The sequence below is a fragment of the Nicotiana tabacum genome, chromosome 15, assembly GCF_000715075.1.
Source record: "Nicotiana tabacum cultivar K326 chromosome 15, ASM71507v2, whole genome shotgun sequence".
Classification (NCBI taxonomy): domain Eukaryota; kingdom Viridiplantae; phylum Streptophyta; class Magnoliopsida; order Solanales; family Solanaceae; genus Nicotiana; species Nicotiana tabacum.
Window position 1 is genome coordinate 123,039,249 of NC_134094.1, and position 24,055 is coordinate 123,063,303.

Genomic DNA, 24,055 nt, shown 5'->3' on the forward strand with positions numbered 1-24,055 from the left:
CTGAATAGAACAAAACAATTATAAAGGATTGACATTAACCCGCTTCAATTTTGTTTGGAATTGAAAAGTATCCGCTACTAACTTTCAAGCAATTAGAAACGAAGGTGTATCCATCGATTAAGAGTCCATTACTCAAATGGTCACTCAATTATTCGAAATTACCTACTAAAGTCATCATTTTTCCATTTGTAACAGCAAAATCACGTAACTATGCCTATAACATTCGGAAGGTCACTCAACTAGATTTTCCAAACTTTTGATTGCCAAATATCTATTTTACCCTCTGAATTATCAACTTGTATCTTTTTTTAAAAAACTTTTTAATATTATTATTTTTTTCTCCTTTTAATTTATATTATGGACTTACCTATAGAATAATTAAATTTTATTTATAAATTAAAAAAATAAAATTGTTTTACCCATATATAATGTTGGAATAATAAAATATTGATCATAGTAAAAAATAATTTATTTGTAATAATAATTTTGATATTAACAATAAAAACTCAAAAATTTATTTACACATCATAATGAAAGAAAATAAATGTTTTATAATATATATATTCCATGCACGTAATATAAAAAATAATTATTTAAAATAAAGTTGTTTCTATAATATACATTATATATTCTTGAGTATTATGCTTAATTATTTCACTATTCCTACATTGTATATGCTAGAAAACTAATTTTTTATTTTATAAATAAAGCTTATTTTCTATAAGTTAGTCCATAATGTAGATTAAAATATTATAATATTAAAGGATAAAAGTTGATAATTTAGAGGGTAAAATAGGTATTTGATAATGAAAAGTTTGAGAAATCTGGTTGAGTGACCTTTTGAGTGTCACAAGCATGGTTAAGTGACTTTTCTGTTATAAGCGAAAGAAAGATGACTAGACTAAATAATTTCGGATAGTTGAGTAATCATTTAAGTAATGAACTCCACCGATTAATTGTGAGACTGCTTACCAAAAATTTTGTGTAAGCCATAGATTCCATATACTGCCTCAAATGAAGTTGATTTCTTACTCGATACAGATGCCAACAAGAATTATTGGAGATAGATTTAAGCCATTGATCTTACTCAACTGAAAACGAAGAATAATTGGATAATAGATAGAAAATGAGAACTACTTATTAAGGATAGCTAGAGTGGTTTCTTTTTAATCTTCCATGACGAATGATAAAGTTGTCTCCGTGTAATTTATAGGTCACAGGTTCGAATTGGAAAAACATCTTTAATGCTTGCGTTTGGTAGGTTGTCTACATCATACCCTAGAGGTGCGGCCCTTCCTCGGATCCTATGTGAATACAAGATACTTTATGCACCCGACTGTCCTTTCCTTCGTGATGGACGGTGTAAAGAAATACATACATAATTAAAATAAAAGAACTATCTACTCTAGATAAGTATTTAAACTAAGTATGAGTTGATAACTAGAAAAGGATACTAAATAGCTTGCTAAAATCGCTCGATCAAATTACGTGATCATTCAAAATTATTTTTAATATTTTCGTGGATAAAAACTTAAATTCTTTTTTTCCCAATAATCTTAAGAGATTAATCATTTAGCTTCTTCAAACATAAATTGAGAAAAACATGGATAGAAAGACTATGTCATATCGCTTTATCCGTTTGCCTAGTGGACAAGAATTAAGCATGAAACATATTAGACACCAACCATTGCCAACTGAAACTCTTATTTCTTGAAATTTCGTTTGTCAAATAACTATTCGTCTTTTGCTTCTCTTTGCACCTTCCCTCAATAAGAACAAATAATAAATATTCATTCCAACACCCTTCTCTTTCTTCTTTCTATAATTCGGAAGTCAGAGCGCCTGTAACGTAATCATGGTAAGTTTTACATGAACATTCTCTCTATTCTTGATCTCCTAATGTAATAGAAGATTATAATTTTTGTTTTTGAGAAAAGAGATATACTTGGGATTTTGTTGCCATCTTTAGAGTCAAGGAAGCATTGGAATTTTTATTTCTTTATTCTTTTTTCCACCATGAAAAGTGTTTAACAAAGTTTGATGAAATGTTAATCACTATCCAATTATATATTTTTATTCATTAGAACGAGTAGCATTCACATCAATTGAATCAGCATGTGAGAACTGATAGTTGCATGCAACTATATTATAAATTATTTTTAACATTGACATTAGTACTTGTTTAGGCCAATTATATTTATTTAAGGGGTTATTTTATTTGGATGCATTAGTAAATTTTTTAGTATAAGTTGGAAACAACTTCTCTATCTTTTTAAGGTAGAGATAAAATCTGTACATATTATTTTCCTCAGACCTCAGTTGTGAATTACACTAAATTTTTTATTATTGTTGTTGATTATTAGTCAACTTTAATTATTAAAGATAAAAGATGTCAAGTCATTGTGATTTGATTTGTGGGTAGATCTCTTTCCAAAATGGATTAAGATTCTTTGTTCCACTTGACTGGTCGTTGCTAAGCTCATTTCTAAATTGTAGTTTGCTACGATACATTAGATAAAATAATGCATGTATTAACTTTGTGTATTAATAATATTTTGTTTGGTATACTTTTTGAACATATGCATTAATTATGCAAGGATTAGTTATACACCTTATTTGGTATTATCATGCACATAACTAATGCATGGAAAACCATAGTATTAGGAATACAATGGGTTTTAATGCATGTATTAGCTTAGTTAAAGACAAAATTGTCCTTCACAATTTATGCTTGATTAAAATATGCTATTATATTAATGCAAGTTTAAAATAATCCAAATAGTGAGAAATAAAATTATATCCCTAGTAAATAAATAAATACTTAGCATATTTTCTTTTTTATAAATAAATATTTAGTTCTATACTACAATATAGGTAGACAAATCAAATAAATTTTTTTAAAAATTTTCATATAAAAACATTTTCCAACATATGTTTCTTTTAAAAAGATAGAGTGAAGGACTGGTTTTGAGGGTATTTTTGAAAATAAATAATTCTTTTAGAAATTGTGCAATACTTTAATACATCAAACCAAACAATAGATAAGAAATATGTCACCATAACTAATTTAAACATAACTAATACGAGCAATACTAATACACCATATTCACATTATCTTATGCACCCTACCAAACGACATCACGCGGCGTAGACCAAAAGTTTTTTTAAGAAAGATTCTTGTTACAAATGGGCCCTAAGAAGAAAAGAGTAACGTTTTATCTCTGCACTTTTTGTGCTGTCCTATCATATCTTTCGTCCAATATTAATCTTTTTAGCAAATTAAATTTTATATAAAATATATTATGTTTCATAAAAAAAAAGTGAGCTTGATATAATTGGTAGAGTTGATGACATGTGACGAGTTCGAGCCGTGAAAACAGCCTTCTGTAAAAATGCAGGGTAAGACTATGTACAATAGACCCTTGTGGTTCGGCCCTTCTCCGGATCCCGCCCATAACGAGAGCTTAGTGCACAACATTGCCCTTTATTATGTTTTATAATAAAAAAAGTAAACTAATTTTTTTCTGATTTACTCTTACTGTTTCAAGTAGTAAAGAATTAATTTAAGTGGGACATTTGAAGAAAGACAAAAAATTAGTAATACACAAAAACTTTTATTATTAAGTTATTAAATATTTTTCTTAAAAGGTATTCAAAAGTAAGAGTGTAATTCTCATTTTATATTCGGGAGATTCTGATGTTACGTAACAGTCTAACATACAATTCCACTATTTAATTATTTCTTTTCGAATAACTCCATTTTTTTTAATTTTTTTTTGGTGTGGTAGATTTGACAGATATCGAGTTTGAGTTGGTGGGAAGGGTGTTCGTGAAAAACGTTAGTGAAAAGAACCAATAATTAATTTGGTACGTTCATAATATTAATTATAATACTATACATATATTTATTTTTAGTATATAATATAAAGGAGGGGAGGCTAAAGATAAAAAAGACATGGAGTCATCACCAAAAACACCAGACAGCAAAGGAGCAGCAAGTGCAACAAAATCATTAATGGACAACCTTTTGGGACTTCTGAGAATCAAAATAAAGAGAGGAGTTAACCTTGCTGTTCGTGATGTTCGAACCAGTGATCCTTATTGTGTTGTCAAGATGGGTAAAAAACAGGTCTCATTTCTTCCCTCCTTTATATACTTCTCTTGATTTTAATTTAAGTTTTCCATCGGAGGTCACGTGTTCGAACCGTGGAAACAACCTCTTGCAAAAATGCAGGATACCCTTGTGGTCTAGTACCGAACTGCCTTTTTTATAGGATAATATAATTTCTAGATTCTACTTCTAGATATGTTTCAAAGCAGCTGTAAACATACACCTGGTCATAAATACGTACAATTAGCGGCGAAGTCAAGAATTTTATTAACAATATTTCATATTAAGATATACGCATAAAAATAGTATTGATCTACATAGGGACGGAGATAGTCCAAAGGTTACGGGTTTACGTGAACCCAAAAACTTTTTCATACACCCTATATTGTACTAAAAAAACTCATTAAAAGTATAAGAATAGTTAACCGAGTTAGTTGGTCCAGTTATCATGTATATTAACTTGAGATCGTTGTAGTAACCCACGAGCTTAAAATACCGGATCCGTCTCTGGATCAACATACACTGTAATTTTCATATACTGTTCTGTTGCATATAAAATATTCCCTGAATACTCGTAATTCAGGTTCAGTAGGAGCTGTAAAGCTTTGAAAATGAAGGATTTAAAGCAGCTATTTATTGAACTACAGGATAACTCATGGAAAAAACCCAACATCTAGCTCTTCTTTTCATTCATGGCTTTGGCTAATTTGTAAATTTTAAGCTGTTTGGGATTTGGAAGATGTTTGGTTGAGAACTTGGATTTTGGCAGTTACAAGAATTTTTTTCTCTTTTATATGTAGCCTATATTAATTGCTCTAACACAAATTTTGGACTTGCTTACGTTTTAACTTAATTGCAGAAACTGAAGACGCGAGTTATAAAGAAGGATATTAATCCTGAGTGGAATGAAGAATTGACCCTTTCTGTTTCTGATCCCACTCTTCCTGTTAAGCTGGTATATTATCTTGCTACATATAACATAAAATACCTAGAATATCTGTTTTTTAGTTTTATGAAAGCAGAACATATATTTAGTAGCATAACAAAACAACATTCCTCGTCATTAATTTCTTAGTTGAAGTGTGTGACCATCTCATGTAAATACTTAAACTGTTAGAAAGAACACACTATGTCTCCAACACACTCCTCACGTGCTGGCTTGATTCTTTTTAATGAGCTGAGCACATGGAAATTCTTTTTGATATAGGGTGGCGGTGGGGCCTCGAACTCAGGACCTCTGCTCTGATACCATGTTGAAATGTGTGACTATCTCGTCTAAAAGCTTAAGCTGTTAGATAGAACACACTATATCTCCAACACGCTCCCTCACGTGCGGACTTGATTCTTTTTTATGAGCCAAGTACGTGAAAATTCTTTTTGATATTGGGTGGCGGTGGGACTCGAACCCACGAACTATGCCTGCTCTGATACCATGTTGAAGTGTGTGACCATTTTATCTAAAAGCTTAAGCTGTTAGAGAGAACACATTTTTATTTACTTCATTATGTCTCCAACATTCTTTGTTCGCCTGCTTTTCGGGGGTATTAACATGACTAATTACTCTATAATGGTAAAGTATAAAAGAATAGAACGAATCTATATTCGATCACAAATAATTTGGGATTAAGAAGCATTTGATAGATCGATTGATGTTTGTTTATTATATCTACTTGCAGACTGTTTATGATCACGACACGTTCAGCATGGACGACAAAATGGGAGATGCAGAATTTGACATAAAACCATTTGTAGAGGCTCTAAAAATGAACTTAGATGGTCTCCCATCTGGCACTGTAATTACAAGAGTACTGCCTTGTAGGACAAACTGCCTCGCCGAAGAGAGTAGAGTTGTATGGCAAGATGATAAGGTTGTTCAAGATATGATCCTAAGGTTGAGAAATGTTGAATGTGGAGAAGTTGAACTCCAACTTCAGTGGATTGAACTCCCTGGCAGTAAAATTTTGTAGAATGCGCCGATATATCTTGTTGTCTATAGCTTAAAAAACTCTTTTCTGCTTCTACAATTTAATGGTTTGTGGGATATGGTAATGGAGTTTGATATATATAGGTCAAGTTTGATGAAGACCTCTTCACTCTGCACTTATGTGCACAAGAATTGTAGCTTAGTTGGATATGGGGTTTGAACTTTTTCTTTTGGTTATGTAATTCCCTGGAATTACTTTTGTTATGTATGCTGTAATAATGATAATGCATTTTTTTTGCAGAAAGTTGTATACGTTTTCTTTCTTTTCTATGCATAACTTATTGTCTTTCATCTTTATATTCTGGGATGTTATTGACTTTTGAAATATATACTAGCATTGAACATATACACGGTTTAACATTCAGTGTTCTTAACTCTTTTTTTCCTTTTTCCTTTTCTGTTACTTCTCCAATCAAGGGCGGAGCTAGAAGCCCGAATACGGATTCGGTCTGACTCAGTTACTTTTGCTCAAATAGTATACTACTAAATAATTCATTAAATATGATCAAATATTAAATTTAAAATTCAGTTATTAGCATTTAATATCGTCGTTCTAAAATTTAGAACCCATAACTTTGAAATCCCGGCACCGCCTCAGTCTCCAATGCTTGATTTCGATACCAATGTTTCAGGTTATTGCTGGTATCGTCAAGAGGATGGATAAAGGTGCTCAATTTGAGAACTAGGCTTTTTTTTTCTCCCTCTTTTGTTAGGTAATCAGAATTTTATTAATGTAAAGCATGAAAATGAGAGAGCTAGGAATTCTAACATGCTGTCTACTTAGGTTATGCTTTCCAGGTTACTACATAAAGCCAAAAGAGAAAAGACACTATTCTGCTTTTGTCCTAAAAAACATCTCAGAATCGAACCATATAAACCACCTAATACAAGCTGAAAGGTATTTTGCTGAGCACAAAAAACAATATGTAAAAGAAGAAAAAGAAATAAAATATGCACCAGCCGGGAATCGAACCCGGGTCTGTACCGTGGCAGGGTACTATTCTACCACTAGACCACTGGTGCTTGGTTGAGAGTTAACCTCATACTATATATAATTCTCCTCTTTAGAAAGGAGATGGAAAGGAAAAAGCTTTGAAAATGACATAATTTAAGCTCTACGCAGTGGCGAAGCCACATGCTTCATCAAAAAATTGCACTATGTATATAGATAAAATATTACATTTTAGAGGTATATAAAACATATTGAACACCCTTTGTCGGGAATATTTTTTCACTTCTTTCAAATTTGAATACCCTTGAAAAAATTCTTAGTTTCGCCATTGGTAGTGCGGTTCTATCAATCTCTTTCTTTCTCCTCATTCTCGTAGTATAGGGACTTCAATGCTTCCCATTAACGAATAATGTGGAAATTGATCTTCTAGTCCGTCAACAATGGCAAAAAGAACTTATTATTGGTGGTGATCAATAGAAACAGCTGGACGTAGCATTCACTAATCTCAAATTTATTGTATATTTTGTTAAGGCTCTTTATTTGACGTCGATCAAGAAATAGAGCAAGTAAAATAGGCCACGACGATCGAAACGACGCAAAACATCCAGATCCGTGTCTAATAGTATAGCATTGGTAGGCTAAAAATGTAATGAGTTCGGTTTCAAAATGAGACGGTCTTAACAATTAAACAAAATTTAACATATATACCCTAGTAAGATAAAAAATTTTACACTGTGACTCACTGAGTGTAATCCAACCTATTGTAGCAAATTATCTACTTTATTTTCCAAATGAATATTTTCACGTGTCATGAATAATTACTTTACTTGTCTTCTAAGTGACCTGATAATATAAAAATTATTTGACGTTGTTATTATATAGTAGTTAAACTCCACAAGATATCATTATATATTGTCATTTTCGCCTACTAACCAAGTCACTTGATATTACATGTTTTTCTTCGCCAAATTTTGTATTCATTTCTAATTTATGAATTGAGATTATATGTAATGCAATTGAAGGCCTTTCATACAATATATTAAAGATAAACACTCGTAATAATAGCAAAGACAACAGATAATATGGAAAGTTTGATTTCTCGAAAAAGAGTACACAGACACACTCAACACACACTACTGAAGACAAAGGACGAAAGGGAAAAAAAAAGAAGCAAATAACATAAAGCAAAACTAAAACAAAATCTTTAACTTTAGCCCATGTTTATTAACCTGCTGATACATAGGCCATATTCATGTGGTAATTTCTCTGTTTCTGCACTCAAATAGTCAAGTGCCTTAGACCAAGCTGGCCTTGCCAAGATATCAGCACACCAATCACTAACATGAGGTCTACAATCAAACAAACTCTTAACTTTAGTCCCCATCAAATAGTTAGCAACAGGTATATGGTGCAAATCTGCTAGTGTGAAACTTTCTCCACCCAAATATTTTGACTCCTTAAGTCTTGATTCGTACACATCAAGAACTTTGCCAAGTTTTTCTTCATTCTCTGTCACTGCTGCTTCATCTGTCGCCACGCCAAAGAATAATGGCTTAAGAGCTATCTCAAAGGATAGATTGAAACCTGGTGTGTCAAATTTTGTTGATTCTACTTCCATCCATACATACATGATTGCCATTTCCTTAGGATCATTGGGTAGAAGTTCATTCCCTTTGTCTGCATATGTGTGTGCTATGTATTGTGTAATGGCCCTTGACTCTGCATTTTTAGATATCAATATTGATAAATCTATATATAATAAAAGCAGAGGCAAAATCACATTATTAAGACAAGTGGTATAACCATAAAAGGCCAAGTGGCATTATTAAGACAAAATAAACTACCTTTTTAACTAAAAAAAATCTTTTTAAATTTTGAATTAATTGGTTACTTTATTTGAATTAATAAATATAGATATCTTACAATTAGCTATATTTAAAAAAAAACGAAAATATAAAAAAATAACTACTCATTCAAATTGGGGAGTAGTTTCAAGTTAGAGTTTTTATATTTAAAATTTAAAAACGAAAAATAAGAAAAATTTAAATTAGTTACAATAAAAAAACGAAAATATTAATAATAATAATAAAAAAACTACCTATTCAAGTTGGGGAATAGTTTTGGTTATTCCCTTTCTAATTAAAAACCTTTGAATTTTAAATTTTGAATTAATTGGTTACACTATTTAAATTAATAAATAAAGATATCTTATAATTAGCTATAATAAAAAATAAAAATAAAAAAGGAAAAAAAAACTACCCATTCAAGTTGGGGAGTAATTTCAAGTTGAAGTTTTACAAATATTTTAAAATTAAAAAAAAAGGAAAAAAAGAAAAACAATTAGCTATAATAAAAAAATGGAAATATATATAATAAAAAAATGAAAATAAACTACCCATCAATTTGGGGAGTAGTTTGAAGTTGAAGCTTTACAAATATTTTAAAATATATATATAAAATTAGCTATAATAAAAAAATGAAAATATATAATAAACATTATCCATTCAAATTGTGGAGTAGTTTCAAGTTAGAGTTTTAGAATTATTTTAAAATAAAAAAATAAAGAAACATTCAATTCAAATGATAAATACAAAAATATAAAGATACTATTAGGATATTATATATATATATATATATATATATATATATATATATAAATTCATCTCTTTATACTTTTGATGAATGAATTATAATTTAGTAAAAAAAAAAAATACATTATTTAAATTTTTAATAAACTACAAAATTTGAAAACTAATCAAATAAGTATTACAGTAGAAAGGAATGTACAAAAAGAGGGGGTAGAGATAATTTTATGATATTTATATTTTAAATTAGTTAAAAAATAAAAGATAAATAAATAACACTCAAGAGAATTATCAATAGTACTGAGTACTTACTAATTCAATAATAAAAATAAAAGGATCAAACAATTATCCATTCAAATTGTGCAGTAGTTTCAAGTAGGAGTTTTAGAATTATTTTAAAATAAAAAAATAAAAAAACTTTCATTTCAAATGATAAATACAAAAATATAAAGATACTATTAGGATATTATATATATATATATATATATATATATATATATATATATATATATATATATATATATATATATATATATATATATATATATATATATATATATATATATATATATATATATATATATATATATATATATATATATATAATTTAGTAAAAAAATATTACATTATTTAAATTTTTAATAAACTACAAAATTTAAAAACTAATCAAATAAGTATTACAGCAGAAAGGAACGTACGAAAAGATGGGGTAGAGATAATTTTATGATATTTATATTTTAAATTAGTTAAAAAAAATAAAAGATAAATAAATAACACTCAAGAGAATTATTAATAGTACTAAGTACTTGCTAATTCAATAATAAAAATAAAAGGATCAAATAATTTATTTGATTACAATATGATGTGTATCCTTTAATTTTGTATAGATTGTGCTATATTTTTGTACACTATATTAAATAATAAAATACAACTAATATTTATTAAGTTAATATGATATATTAGATCATAATTTTATAAGATTAATATTCTGTCAAATTATCCGCGTGCGGGTTCTTATACTAGTCAAAAAAGAATTTAAAATGATGGGTGCGATTGTGTGCAGGAGAGGCAGAATTTAGGGTGAGTTTTGTGGACACAGATGCAATGTAGTTTCAACGAGTTCAACCTAAACCAAATATATTTTGTACGGAGAACAAATATATATATACAAAATTACAAAATTGTCGACAGATACTAAGCTAAGAACATAAATATTGACCCATCAAATTTCAAATTAGGGTCCACTTCTGGTTCTATGAGTTCATTTCAATCTATTACTTTCAGCTTTTATGTGTGCATAGATAAAAGTCATTTAAAAAGTATATACATATAATAAAATTATGCTTATTCTATCATTGTGTAGCAAAGGAAAGTTAACTTACCAAAAAGCTTGAGATCTCCATCTTCGAATGCTGGAACTTGACCAAATGGCTGCATGAACCAGAGAAATTTAATTAAGTTGGTAATCTGATCAGATTTAGGCTGTCGACATACAATTACATCCAATTTTTGACTCGACTCACACACAACAACAACAAAAAAAACTCTACTAAAATTTCACAAGTGGGGTCTGGGGAAGATAATGTATACACAGACCTTACCCCTACCTTGAGGGTAGAGAGTCTGTCTCCGATAAACTCTCGACTCAAGGAAAGATGAAAAGAAAGCAGTAACAACAAGCACTAACAACCTCAAGATAATTAGAAAACAAATGGAATTATCAACATGTAGTAATAGAGATCTCACACACACATATGCGTATAACACAATTTAAAACACTGTGAATATATAAAATTGAATTCACCACCAACGAGTGTGATAGAATGGTAAAAGTTCGTTCACTCTTAATCAGATGTTTCAGGCTTAAGTCTTGCGAATGGAGTCACGAAATCCGATTAAAAAGGACATGAAAAAGGTACTAGCTAGGTTTAAGGTGTACATACATTGAGGGAAATGAGAGGTTCCTTCTTGTGATCACCAGCAGGCAAATTAACATGAACAAGCTCAAAATCAAGCTCCTTCTCTTTGAGGCACGCTATCACTTTCAACACCGCCGGTGACTGGACTGGACCATGAACCTTTATTACCATTATATAATATTGTTAGAGAAAATTTGCTGAATAATTGTGTTACAAATATGAAAGGACAAGTAGAAGGCAGGTGTTATATATAGGTGTAATATATGCACCTCATATTAGTGCTTAGGTGGTTTGGTTTGAGTCGATTTTTTAAAAAATTTAAAAAAGACCAAATTAACATTGTTGAATCAATAAACCAAATCAAATTAGCCTTTTTTTTTAATATACTTTTTCTGGTCTTTTTTCTAATTATACACATACACTCACATCTCATATACTTAAAAGTTTACTAGGATAATTGATGTAGAAAATAAAAGATTAGTAAAGTGCACTTTAGCAAATATTTTCAAAATAAACTGTTACAATATTACATCCAATGTAGGGTGAGGAAATTTATTAAGAGGAGCCGCATAACTAGAATGTTGCTTGTTTCGAGGAGAAAATGCACAGATAGCCAACTTTGGATTTAACCCTATCTAAGGCATATTCGTAGTTTATAAAATTTTATAAGTTTAGTCATTTCACAAACCAATTTGAGGCATACATGACTAAAGTTGCAAAAACCGGCTTTTGAAGTTACTAAAAAAAAAAAAAAAAAGTTACAAATTTTACGTGAAGTTTGGCATATTGCTTGTGCAAGCAAACTTCAAATACTAGTATTATTTTTTGTCTGAACTTCAGACTTACGCGACTAAAATTTTGGTTGGCTCAAGCCGAACTTCAAATATCTATGCCTATATATTAGTTTCCCAGCAAAAGAGTCTCTAAAAACAAAGAGCACACCAACTTCATTACATTAGACATTAGCAGTTAACGTTAATACGATACATGAAGTAAACATACCAACTTCATTACAAGAACGAAGACCAATCTTATCCACAAAATTAATTCTCCATATTGCTTATAACCTAAGTCCGTAATCTTTAAAAAACAGCAACTGACGACTACGTGCTCGCAATTACTATAGTCCAATTAAAAATTTCGCATGCGAAGACTGATGAAAAAAAGAGAGCAATAAAGTCACAACAACGTGTTGAAAACCTTCCTGTGCTAAATTTATGAGGATTGTTTTGTCTTAGAACTCTTTTAATCACTTTTGTAAGCGAACTTGAGTAATTGGTACAATAAACTTTTAGGGAGAAGATTAAGCAATATCATATTAATATTACATCAGTATCCACATAAAAGTGTTGGAAAAGAAAGTTATTTTAAAACATTAGAAAAGACTAAACAACAAAATGATGGAAAAAAAGTTACTATTTGAAAAACGGAATCGACCATAGCGTTTGGACATAAATTGAGTTGAAACTTGAAAAAATAATTTTTGAAGTAGTTTTGAAAAATAATTTTTGGAAGTTGAAATTATGTTTGGACATGCATTTTATTTGAAAAAAATTTGAAGTTTTGTGAGTAGGAACTTGATTTTCACCCAAAATCTACCATAAACTAGATTTTGAAAACTTGAAAAATATTTTCAAAAATTTTTCAAAAACAGATCACTAATCTATGCACAAACAATGTTTTCAAAAAAAATTTGAAAAAAACTTGCCAACTTGGGATACTAATTGCTTTGAAGAATTCAAACCACGTCTAAAATATGCTTCCCCACCCATTATGATTCCTAAGAATTTCTGTCCTAAGCAAAGCATTGGAATATTGATAAAATATTAAAAAATTTAATCATTTATATCTATATTAAAAACACGAAAGTCCTTAACGAAATGTCGTTTGCCTTTTTTATTCTTTAAAAATTAATTTTTGCACTAGACAAAATAGTCATTTAAATTATTTTTCTAATATTTAGGACTTGAAAATTAATTACTATATTTTATGTATTAAATCCTTCCTTATTTAAACTAGGTAGACAATCCTAATATTTAGTACTTTAAAATCAATTAAACTTTTACCTTATATCAATCACTTAAAAAAATAAAATACCAACATAACATACTTTTACCACGTTTTCTCCCATATCCTTTCATTAACAAGGGATACATTACCTATTATATATTTCCTTAATTCTACAATATTAATTAAATACTACTATCAATGAATTAATATTTACCTAGAATAGATGATTGTAAAACTAACGGTTTTTTCCCCATTTATTAATAAACAAAAACTGCCGTCCTTGGAATATGTGTCAAGTACTATAAGAAATAATTTATTGAGTAGTCAATTAATTGTTTTTTAATATTTAACAGTTTAAATGAATTAAAATTTTATGCATTAAAATCTTTCTTATTTGAATTAGGTAGAAAGTACTACAAAACCTTTAAAAATATTAAAAGTTTACTGCATGTAAATCTTACACTTAAAAATCGATAATATATTAAAAGTACAAAGTCCCTTGCAAAATGTGTTTGTTTCTTTTTATCCTTTTAAAATTAGAGCTTACACTAGACCAAAAAAATTATTTAATTAATTCCCTAAGGTTTAGGACCTTTAAATTAATTAATATTTTTAAGAATTTAAAATCAACAATTATACGTTGATTTAATTGTCCAACAAAAATACATCAAGTACCATATTCTATTTATCAATGCCATATAACCATATTCTATTTACCAACGCCATATCATTTAAGACAAGATAATTGAATTATGTTGTCTTTTAATTTTGATACAAAGCTGGAAAGGTTCTTGAGTCTATATGACCGAATATTATGTACCTTGGTTACAAAAAATAAATTTTATCACCAATTAATATCATTTTATAAAGATCTAAGAAAATTTGTTTAAAAAACATCTTCCTGAATACTGGCCTAGTTAGGTGACTAGAGTTTTATGAAAAATTGCATTATTTAGTCCATTAGAATTTCAAGAAATATATATTTGGGGATGTAGTGACGCATTTATCGGATAAACAATCAGGTAAAATATTTATATCCAGTAGTTAAGGTTTATAATATTTTGATAAAATAACAATTTTGACAAATTGTGAGCTAATATAATACTATCATTGGTCTAATTGATAGTCAAAATTTGTATTACTTGTATTACAAAGAGATGTTAGACCATATACAACAAAATGCATATTTATATCTTATTTATATTATAATTACAAATATTATATAACTAATTCAACTAAATTCATCATCTCTATATGTTAAGAAGATATTGTTTCAATGTATACACCAATTTATTTTTCTTGTATATATTTTATACTGATTGATGCGAAATACACGTGCAACGCACGCACACTAAAGCTAGTATTGTTAATCATATGAAGAAGCAACAATTATTAGATCATTTGAAATTTAATTACATATAACTATTTATAAAAGGAAAATTAGTAACCAGAAATAATAGTGTAAAAGTTATTTAAACTGTTATAAAGTTAAATGCAAAAAAATAAAAGGAATGGTTGGTTGACTTTCAAGTCAATCAGAAGACGCATTAAATAAACTTCCATTAAACAGGTTTGCAAAGTTAACGAGAAAGTTCCTACTTACTTATTTTAAAGCATAAGCTAAAAAAGGCAATATTTAGGTCTACTCTTTTTCCTAATTAGAGGCTTAACTAATGGACAATAAAAAGGAAAAGAAAAAAGAAAAAATCAAGGAAGATCAACGATTTCTAGGTCTGCTTTTTGATAAAAAATTCTCAACTTGTTTTTTGCTTTGAAGAGTACATAGATCATAATGCATTGTTTCACCGTAGTTTGCTTTTTTTTCTTTATTATAATATTATAATAATATAATAGGAGCAATGAAATAGATCTTTTTCTTTCTTCTTTTCCTTTTATTGTCCATTAGTTAAGCCTCTAATTAGGAAAAAGAGTAGACCTAAATATTGCCTTTTTAGCTTATGCTTTAAAATAAGTAAGTAGGAACATTGAGTCAACTTGTCAAGAAATAAACTAGACTCACATAAATAATGTTGGTTATGTGACTTATATAGTAAAATTTCTCGTGTCGTTGGGTTCAAATTTGGTGCGAAACATAAATTTTATAATATATTCCTCCATTTCATTTTATATGACACCATTTTATTGGATACAAATTTAAACCGAAAGAAAATATTTGAAATTTGTGTCCCAAACATGAAATTTGTGTCCCAAACAAATTAGTATAACATTTCTGTGTCATTCTTTAAGAATAAATTAAAAAAGAAAAAAATACCATACAAAATGGAGTAGAAAGGATAGCACCTATTTTCTTATTTCTTTACCTTTGCACGTTGCAATCGCATAATTGGAAAAACTTTCCTTCATGTGCTCCAGTTCGCATCAAACGTGGACACTTATGTGTAGTTGGCAGATAAATAACTAATTAATAATGTACAATTATTTACATTGTAATTGTAGAAAAATTCAACCTCCACCCTCCTCCCCTTGGCATCTCTCTCATTAATTTCAATTAGAAGCTTTGAAAGAGTAATTTGTGATCTTTTAAATGTCAATGATATGGTAAAACTAAAGCATAATTAACTGCATTAGCAACCCATATTACTAAGCGTTATTTATACACTAAGTTATAAATGTGTAATCACTATATAATATTTGTATAAACTAATGCATATACATTACACACTGATTATATACTGGTTTATAGATTTATTATATTGGTACTATGTATTATGTTCATCTTCTCCAACAACTGAAAATTTCTAGAATATTTGCATTTTTCGGTGAAAATTTGTATTTTACTCCTTTCTTTCATCCAAGTTTTCTCAACTTTGAATATAAATCTTTGGAGATAAGGAATGGTACAGTTGCTGAGGATATTTTTGTTGTTGGTAACGTTTGTGTTATCGCAACTGCATGTAGAGGGATTCTTTCTCTTTCCGTTTCTTTGACTTGAAACATTTATGGCTAAATTTTGTTAGGGTCAACTAAAGTAAACTATAGTAAGAGGATGGCTATTTATGTTTTAACAATCTTTGCTAATGATTTGTTGAGGAAAACTTAGAGGAGGCATAAGGTCTTAGGCCTGTCAATTTGTTAATGGGCCAAGCTTAGCTCAATAGTGGCCTAGTGGGCCATTCGTCACGTAGCCTGTTGGTCTGGCCTGGACGAAAAGAGACTAATGGGTAACAGGATAGAAGAATTAATCCGAGTAGCCGTCCACTCAATCACTTATACTAAAAATAGCCGACAGATATATATATATATATATAATATGTATAATTTATGTTTAATGTGTATATAATCCTATATAATCTATGTATATGGCTAGAAAAAGTAAACAATGAACATGACAGACTACTTGTCTAAAGATGTTTGATGCGAAATATAAATTTATGTGTAAAAATATATTAAAATGACCAAGAATAGTAGGTATGGACTCATAATATTAAAAATATAATATGTTCAATGACAAAAAAAACCTCAAAGGTTAAATCCATAGATCTTAAATTGTTGATCTACCTTTGCCTACATTACACGCCATTGATGTGCGACCTTTTTCAGAATATTTCATAAATTCGGAATACTTTGTGCATTGGATTGTCTTTATTTATGATTTTTTTTCTTTGACAATCTAATAACCGGCAAGAATTATCATCTTACGCAGCTCCCTTTCCAAAAGTTGTTTAAAATTACTCCTCGTTATTGAGGGTTTTTGGATTGACTTTTAAGCTGGTCAAATCAGCTTTTAAGCTGGTTTAACTTTTTTCAGTGTTTGTCAAAGTTATAAAGTGCTTAAAATAAATTAAAACAGTTTAAAACATGCCAAAAGTAATATGTTATGCAACCCCAACTTATTATTTTTGGGCTTAAAAGTTATTTCTGCTGAAAAGTCACTTTTTTTTTTTAATTCAATCCAAATAGACTCATTATCTAGTATAAAAAAAGGCACCATTCCCTCAGTTACTATAAAAGCATAAATAATAAATCTGAATGTACAAAGGAAAACAGAATACCGAGAGAGATTTAAAAAAAAATATTTGCAATCCAAATAGCAAATTATAGTATGCTCCAATAATTGCACTTGCTTGGTATATTGTATGGCACTGCTTACGGCAAACCCCACCAGAACCTGAGTGGTTCAATAAAAACAGAAAAGATTCTAAAAACAACTTACTCTTTCCAGAAAGGACAATAACTGTAGATAGACATTGTTATGAATAATCAAAAATGACTACATCACAAGCACATATATAGGCCTATTCTATTTTGTCCTTATTATAAATAATACTATCGCAGCATAGATTGACAATAATTACAACTGGACTATACCTATATCCTAAATAAATTCATATGGTGATTCAAAATTTAGAGAGTACACTAGTGGTCAGTACACTAGTGGTAAGTGCGATTTGGACTCTTCTATATATATATATATATATATATAAATGGGGGATCCAAGATTTTTCTGCGACGAGGACACAGTGTTCTGCTCAACCAATTTTCCCTAAAGGCTTTTAGTGTTCACGATGCCAAGTACGTTAAATTAATTAATTTTAAGGTATATACATATACATACACATATATATATATATATATATATATATATATATATATATATATATATATATATATATATATATATATATATATATATATATATATATATATATATATATATATATATATATATATATATGTGTGTGTGTGTGTGTGTGTGTGTGTGTGTGTGTGTGTGTGTGTGTGTGTGTGTGTGTGTGTGTGTGTGTGTGTGTGTGTGTGTGTGTGTGTGTGTGTGTGTGTATACAAAGTAAGAGTCGAATGTACGTATTGTTTACCCTTAAAAATGGATAACAGTTGAATTTATACGCGATTTTAAGGATATGGAGACTAATTCAATACAAATGATAAATATAGCTTTAGATGAGCAAATTAAAGACAGAATAAACAGCCAAACTAGTTGTAGTGTTGAGTCCGGGCTCGGTATTAGCTTAACAATTAACCTGCCTTCGGTTCAGAGCCAAACACTTATGATGAACTATGAGCAAAATTAAAAATTTTGAATCACTTTTGGGAGCAAAGACAATAAATGTATATTGCCTTGATATGCGTGTTACAATGTGTTTATTGAATAATCAGCTTCCCCTTTATATAGTATGAGAGTTTTACCTTAAGTACAATTCTAAGAAAGGTAAAAATCTTTCTTTTCGCTAATCTCTCATCCGCTGCCGATAAGAGCCGAGATTCACGCCGTGATATCTAATTGGGCACGAATATCACGGCCCTTTGTTAATCGTGTGCGGTCGTTTGGTAATGCTTGTCGAAGTCTTGGAACTCGAACCGGATCCGGGGGCGTGGCCTCGATGGCTCCGAGGGTAAGTGTTTTGTTCGGGCCTTGATACGAGAGGCTCCTGACTTTGATTCTGATTCCTTGTAGTTACGTCCTTGCTTCATTTGCCCCACTGAAAAATCAGGGTGCTCATTAACCTCGATTTTACTCGTATACAGATAGTCCCCTCATTTCTGAGAGAGTAGGTTTGCCGAAACGATAGATGTTCTCCGATTTCTTCCTCCGTACGTTACGACGAGGAAGTCGAAACGTTCCATCAGACGCGTCGTTCTGACTTCGGACGCGTGTCAATCATCAGTTGGTGCCTCCGAATACGAAGCGTCGCCTACTTCCTCTATAAAAGCTTCAATCCCCTCTTCTTTCTCCACTTTCCGATCAAGCCTCTACCTTCGAATTCTCTAGCTATTACCAACTACCTTCAAACTTTCATATCTTCAAATCCTCATAGTTGTTCTTAGATTTTTACCCAGATTTTCTTCGAACCTTCTTACTATGTTATTCAACCTTTAAACTTGTTCTTTCAAACCTCTATACTTTTGCTTTAAATGTTCAAACTTTCTTAGATAATAATGGCAAAAACTTCCAAGTCAGTCCTCAGTAGCTTGCCACTTCATCTTATCAGCCGGCCGCCGGTACTGAGGTGGTCGTTCCCGAAATAGTTGTTCTCGAGACGACTGCTCCAGAAGTGGTTGCCACCGAGTCGACTGTCACCGAACCAGCTCCCGATCCCCCCTTAAAAATGTTTATTCCCAGGGGCTGTTCAATTGCGAGAAACCTTTATCCAAACAGGATCAGGGTGAGGGAGCATCGAGGTATATATGCTCTGTCACCGAAAACGTCCTTCCAGCAGTTCGAGAGGATTGTAAATGGGAAGGCAAAGATGTAGTAGTCCATGGGCTTGAGGATGCTATTACTACCCACGTGGAGGGGTATTTAAGTTTTTACACTTACTCCTTCACACTGGGCCGGTAGACCCGGTTTCTTTGGATTTTTGCAAGAGGTACGAGATGTGCCTTGGGCAAATCCACCCATCTCTGTGAAGGATCGTGATCTTCCTCCGTTACTTCATTAACAACACCGAGTCTTGTTGGTTCACCATCGATCAACTGCTCCGTCTATACAGTCTTCGAATTTTTCGAGGGGGATTAATCAAGCTCACTTGGTGGACCAGCAAGGCCCCCTTCTCAAGTATTGACAAAGATCGAGACCGAGGCTGGTAGGGATACTTCGTTCGGGTGAAGACCGAAGATCTGATTCCTCCCGAGTTTATGCCATTCCCCGAGAAGTGGAATGCATCTCGTAAGTGCAGCCCTTCCTTAAATGTTAATTTTTCCTCATTCTCTTTCTCATCTTTCGTGTTTATAGTCGTGCAACTTTTGCTCGGGTTCCAAATGCTGTCCCCCGGCTTAAGGAGTGGATCGAAGGCATCTGCAAATAGATGTCATACTTCGATCGCTCATGGCGCAAGCTTTCTAAGGGCCTACGGGAGGCCCGTTCTCGTGGTAAGGTTCTCCTTCAAATAGCTATTATCGTGTCCTTAACTTACATCATACTAACCTTTCTTCTATCTTTTATAGGTTTGCCTAAGACTACTGAGCTTAGGCCTTTGGAAGGGGACGAGCATGTATCCTTGTTCGTTGATCCCTCCGTTACGGGATAGCCCGGGGCTACCGGGGGCTACCGGGTCCTAAGGTGAAACCAAAGAAGAGGGTGGCTCGCAAGACGAGGAAGAACACTAGCTCCCGGGTGCCAGACTCCGATTTGCTTCTCCGGCTCAGGGATGAGTCAAAAGAAGATGACATTTTTATCTCCCATGGATTGACCCCTCTTGGGGAGCAGGCGGCAGCTGAGGGGGAGACTCGTAAGGCTGACCACCCTCAGACTCGAGAGGCCGATATGGAGATGGGGGATGGGACCCCCAGGATGTCGGTTCTGCTCCAAAGGAAGCGCTCGGTGTAATAGAAATTATGGGGACGCCTTCCTACACTGAGTCCATGCTAGAGGAGGCCCAAGCTGGAATAGAGAAGTCCAATTAATGAGTTCATGGCACAGATGATCCCATTCTTTCTTTCTTTGATGGTGTGGACTCGTCTACTTTGGAAGATTTTTCCAGGTTGTGCGACCTGGAAGTCCCGAATAATGCTATATCTTCGAAAGTTGGTGGGCCGAGTTCAAGCCCAAAATTGATTAAATAATTTCTCGCTTCGAGTGTGGACCCCGGTCGTAAGAGATCGGTTATCCTTACTGTCCCGGAGGATGCCCGAATTCTGTCTGATCCCGTGGGAGTAGCCAGCTACCTCCGATGCCTGGTGACCGAGGAAGACCAAGCAAAAATGAGCGAGGTGGACGTGCCATGTCTTTTTCAATGAGGCCTATCATGTGCTGAGCCGGGTAAGGCATCGTTACGTCTTTTTGAATCTCACTTAGGTTTTGATATCTCTCATGACCTTTATTGTTTTGTAGGCCTCAATACTTCACCATGAAAGCTTCCTCTGGTGCCGTGTCGAGGTCAATCAACTCGAGCTTGAGCTCAAGGAGAATGCTCAAAAAAGGGATACGTACAACCCCCTCAGCGAGCAACAAGACGGGGTCATCAAGGACTTTCAGGCCGAGCTGGATAGGGCTCAGAAGGAAGCATCGGCCCTGAGGTGAGAGCATGCCGACTTTGTTAAAAAGGTAAAGGTCTTTGAAGTTAGAAACGAGGAACTAGTCGTAGTGGCTAACGACAAAACCTCACATATCCAACAGAAGATCGACTAGGTCGACCAACTCTGAAAGAAAATGAACAAGATCTAGGCCATGGCCGATGGGTGGAAGAGCAAGATGGATCTGCTGGCTTCGAAAAAGAAAATCGCCCAGGCAAAGCTGACATCGGTGGAGGTTCAACTTCGGGTGGCAAAGGAGAAAGCTGACAAGTGGGCTCAGCTAAATTAAGATCTCCGAGCACAACTGATCTCGGTTGTCGTAGAACGGGACACCCTCGGTAGAGAGCACGAGGCAATGAAGTCCAAGCTGGAAACAACCTCTGCCGATGCTGAGGAGATGGTAGCCCAATACAAGGCCCATGTCGAAGCATCCAAGGCCCTTCTGAAGACCAATGCTGAATATATGAAGTGGTTGTCTTGAAGAGAGACCCACGAGGAAATCCACGCCCGAGGGTTAAACATGTCGGCCGAGATCGAGGAAGCAATAAAGCTTGAGGCCGAGGTGAAAAAACTTTCCAAGCCTGAAGGTGCCAAAGGCTCCGAGGGTTCTGAGGGGTCCGAAGGCTCCGACGGTTCTGGCGACGAGTCGGGCCCCGGTGAATATCGGGCATGAATGCCTTAGAACTTTTTAAGTTTTTGTCATGTGTATATTTTTTGTTTATTTTGCGGCTGTTTTTGTTGGGCCTTTGTAAATACATTCTGGAATATATAAAATTTCCCTTTTTGGCAATTTCAAGTCTCCACGTTTTTAGGATCTTTTCATAATCTTTATTTTTGCAAATATTTCTAACGCCTTAGCATAGAATCAAATGAAGTAATAAGTTGTTCGTTTTTCATATGTCTGAATAGGGCCCAACCTCGATGTAACTTTATTTGCTCGAGGCCTTGAAAACTTAGTATGACCGGTAGTTTCCCAAGATGCTTAAGTGATTTTAGACGATATGTTTTCCAAGGGTAACCTTTTAGCATGTTTTGAATTTTTATAAAGGCCTTATGTTCCAATTACGTGCTTCAGACGTCTCCGAGCTATTTTTTGGGGTAGCCGTAGCCTTTCGTCTTTAGGCACTACATAATAGGTTTTGTGCCTCCGAGATTTGGTAGCCCGAGTTGCTCGAACTTATTTTGATCGACATTCCCCAAGTAGGGGTAGCCCTTGGGCTCGATAGTCCCCGAATAGGGATAGCCCTTAGGCTCGATAATCCCCGAATAGAGGTAGCCCTTAGGCTCTATGTTTGAAGAGGCAAAAATACATAATAGAAAGGTGGAAAATTTCTTTCATTTTTATGTGTAGAGTACACGATCGAAAGCATGTAAAAGCTCGTATTATGGATAAGGTGGCCAACACGAGCACAGTACATTTGATCGTTTGTCCCTTAGAATAAATCCTAACCATCGAGCCTAAGCTGTTCAAGTACAAAGTTTCCTTCTTTCCTTGCTTAAAAACCTAAACCCGAGGGTGATGGCCCCAGTATTCGAGATTGATCTTGAGAGGGCTCGGATACTGTTGATGCGCCCATTGACTCCGATTTAAAACTATTTTTCGACTTTAAGTTAGCACAATTTACTATTGCCTTATTAAAAACCTTGCCGAAAAATCCATTTGGGACAAAATCGGATCAAGGAAAAAAGAGTGAAATGCGTGCTTTCAGACCTAATAGTCACATTCTCCTTCGGATGTTGCCTGCAAATGTTAGTCTGATTGATAACATTATAAGAAAGTAAATGAGATCGTACCTTAGTAGTAGTACCACTTTAAGTGTGTCACGTTCCAGTTGTTCGGTAGCCGTGCACTGTTTCCTGCTTCAAGATTGTACGAGCCCTCGCTGGTAATTCTGACGACTCGATATGGTCCTTCCCAATTCGTCCCAACATTCCCTCATTAAGGTTTCTAGTATGTAGTGGTACTTTTCCTCAACACCAAGTCCCCGATCTTGAAGTGTCGGAGGTTGGCTCTTTGGTTGTAATATCTTTCTATTCGCTATTTTTGGGCGGTCAACCGGACTTGGGCGGCCAACCGGACTAGGGCGGTCTCTCGTTTTTCATCCAATAGTTGCAGGCTCATACTCATGGCCTCACCATTTGATTCTTCGATTGCATATCGGAACTTGAGGTTCAGTTCTCCTACTTTGACCGGTATTAATGCTTTATCACCGTAGAACAATGAAAACAGGGTGGCCCTGGGACTAGATTTCGATGTTGTACGGTACGTCCACAAGACTTCGGGCAGAATTTTCTTCCACTTCCCTTTGGCATCGGTCAACCTCTTTTTCAAGTTTTGGAGTATGGTTGTTATTGTAGATTCCGCTTGTCCGTTCCCACTAGGGTGATAGGGTGTGGAGAGTATCTTTTTAATCTTGCGGTCTTCGAAAAACTTGTTTACCTTGATGCCGATGAATTGCTTCCCATTATCACACACAATCTCGATCGGTATCCCGAACCGGC

The 24,055-nt window shown here is 32.9% G+C and overlaps 2 protein-coding genes and 1 non-coding gene across 5 annotated transcripts; 1 reads left to right on the forward strand and 2 right to left on the reverse strand.

Annotated features, from left to right (window-relative positions):
- The first annotated feature begins 1,711 nt into the window (after window positions 1–1,711).
- Window positions 1,712–6,345, forward strand: LOC107818132 (protein C2-DOMAIN ABA-RELATED 4-like). 3 transcript variants are annotated; one of them, XM_016644076.2, is made up of 5 exons: window positions 1,712–1,858; window positions 3,789–3,838; window positions 3,930–4,129; window positions 4,971–5,066; window positions 5,788–6,345. In XM_016644076.2, the coding sequence occupies exons 3-5, from the start codon at window positions 3,956–3,958 to the stop codon at window positions 6,076–6,078; spliced, it is 561 nt and encodes a 186-aa protein (XP_016499562.1). In that variant the 5' UTR covers window positions 1,712–1,858; window positions 3,789–3,838; window positions 3,930–3,955; the 3' UTR covers window positions 6,079–6,345. The 3 variants fall into 3 exon arrangements, with proteins under 3 accessions (XP_016499562.1, XP_016499561.1, XP_016499563.1); XM_016644075.2 differs by having other exon boundaries at window positions 3,789–4,129; XM_016644077.2 differs by lacking the exon at window positions 3,789–3,838 and having other exon boundaries at window positions 1,720–1,858; window positions 3,916–4,129.
- Window positions 6,346–7,047: 702 nt separating this feature from the next.
- On the reverse strand, window positions 7,048–7,118 carry TRNAG-GCC (transfer RNA glycine (anticodon GCC)). The gene has a single exon. It is a non-coding gene; the product is annotated as a tRNA-Gly (tRNA).
- A 965-nt stretch (window positions 7,119–8,083) lies between these two features.
- LOC107818133 (glutathione S-transferase-like) lies at window positions 8,084–11,745 on the reverse strand. The gene is made up of 3 exons (XM_075231863.1): window positions 11,576–11,745; window positions 11,015–11,063; window positions 8,084–8,766 (listed from the first exon to the last, which is right to left on the reverse strand). Exons 1-3 carry the CDS (start codon window positions 11,720–11,722, stop codon window positions 8,258–8,260), a joined length of 705 nt encoding a protein of 234 aa, XP_075087964.1. The 5' UTR covers window positions 11,723–11,745; the 3' UTR covers window positions 8,084–8,257.
- Window positions 11,746–24,055: the final 12,310 nt, after the last annotated feature.

What these genes read in the sequence shown, in the direction of transcription:
- LOC107818132 (XM_016644075.2), top strand. Translation starts at nt 3,956, where the DNA reads ATGGAGTCATCACCAAAAACACCAGACAGCAAAGGAGCAGCAAGTGCA. An exon ending in TCAAGATGGGTAAAAAACAG is followed by an intron (nt 4,130 to 4,970) that starts GTCTCATTTCTT and finishes ACTTAATTGCAG; the next exon opens with AAACTGAAGACGCGAGTTAT. An exon ending in CCACTCTTCCTGTTAAGCTG is followed by an intron (nt 5,067 to 5,787) that starts GTATATTATCTT and finishes ATCTACTTGCAG; the next exon opens with ACTGTTTATGATCACGACAC.
- LOC107818133 (XM_075231863.1), bottom strand. Translation starts at nt 11,722, where the DNA reads ATGGTAATAAAGGTTCATGGTCCAGTCCAGTCACCGGCGGTGTTGAAA. An exon ending in AACCTCTCATTTCCCTCAAT is followed by an intron (nt 11,064 to 11,575) that starts GTATGTACACCT and finishes TGGTTCATGCAG; the next exon opens with CCATTTGGTCAAGTTCCAGC. An exon ending in TGGAGATCTCAAGCTTTTTG is followed by an intron (nt 8,767 to 11,014) that starts GTAAGTTAACTT and finishes CTAAAAATGCAG; the next exon opens with AGTCAAGGGCCATTACACAA.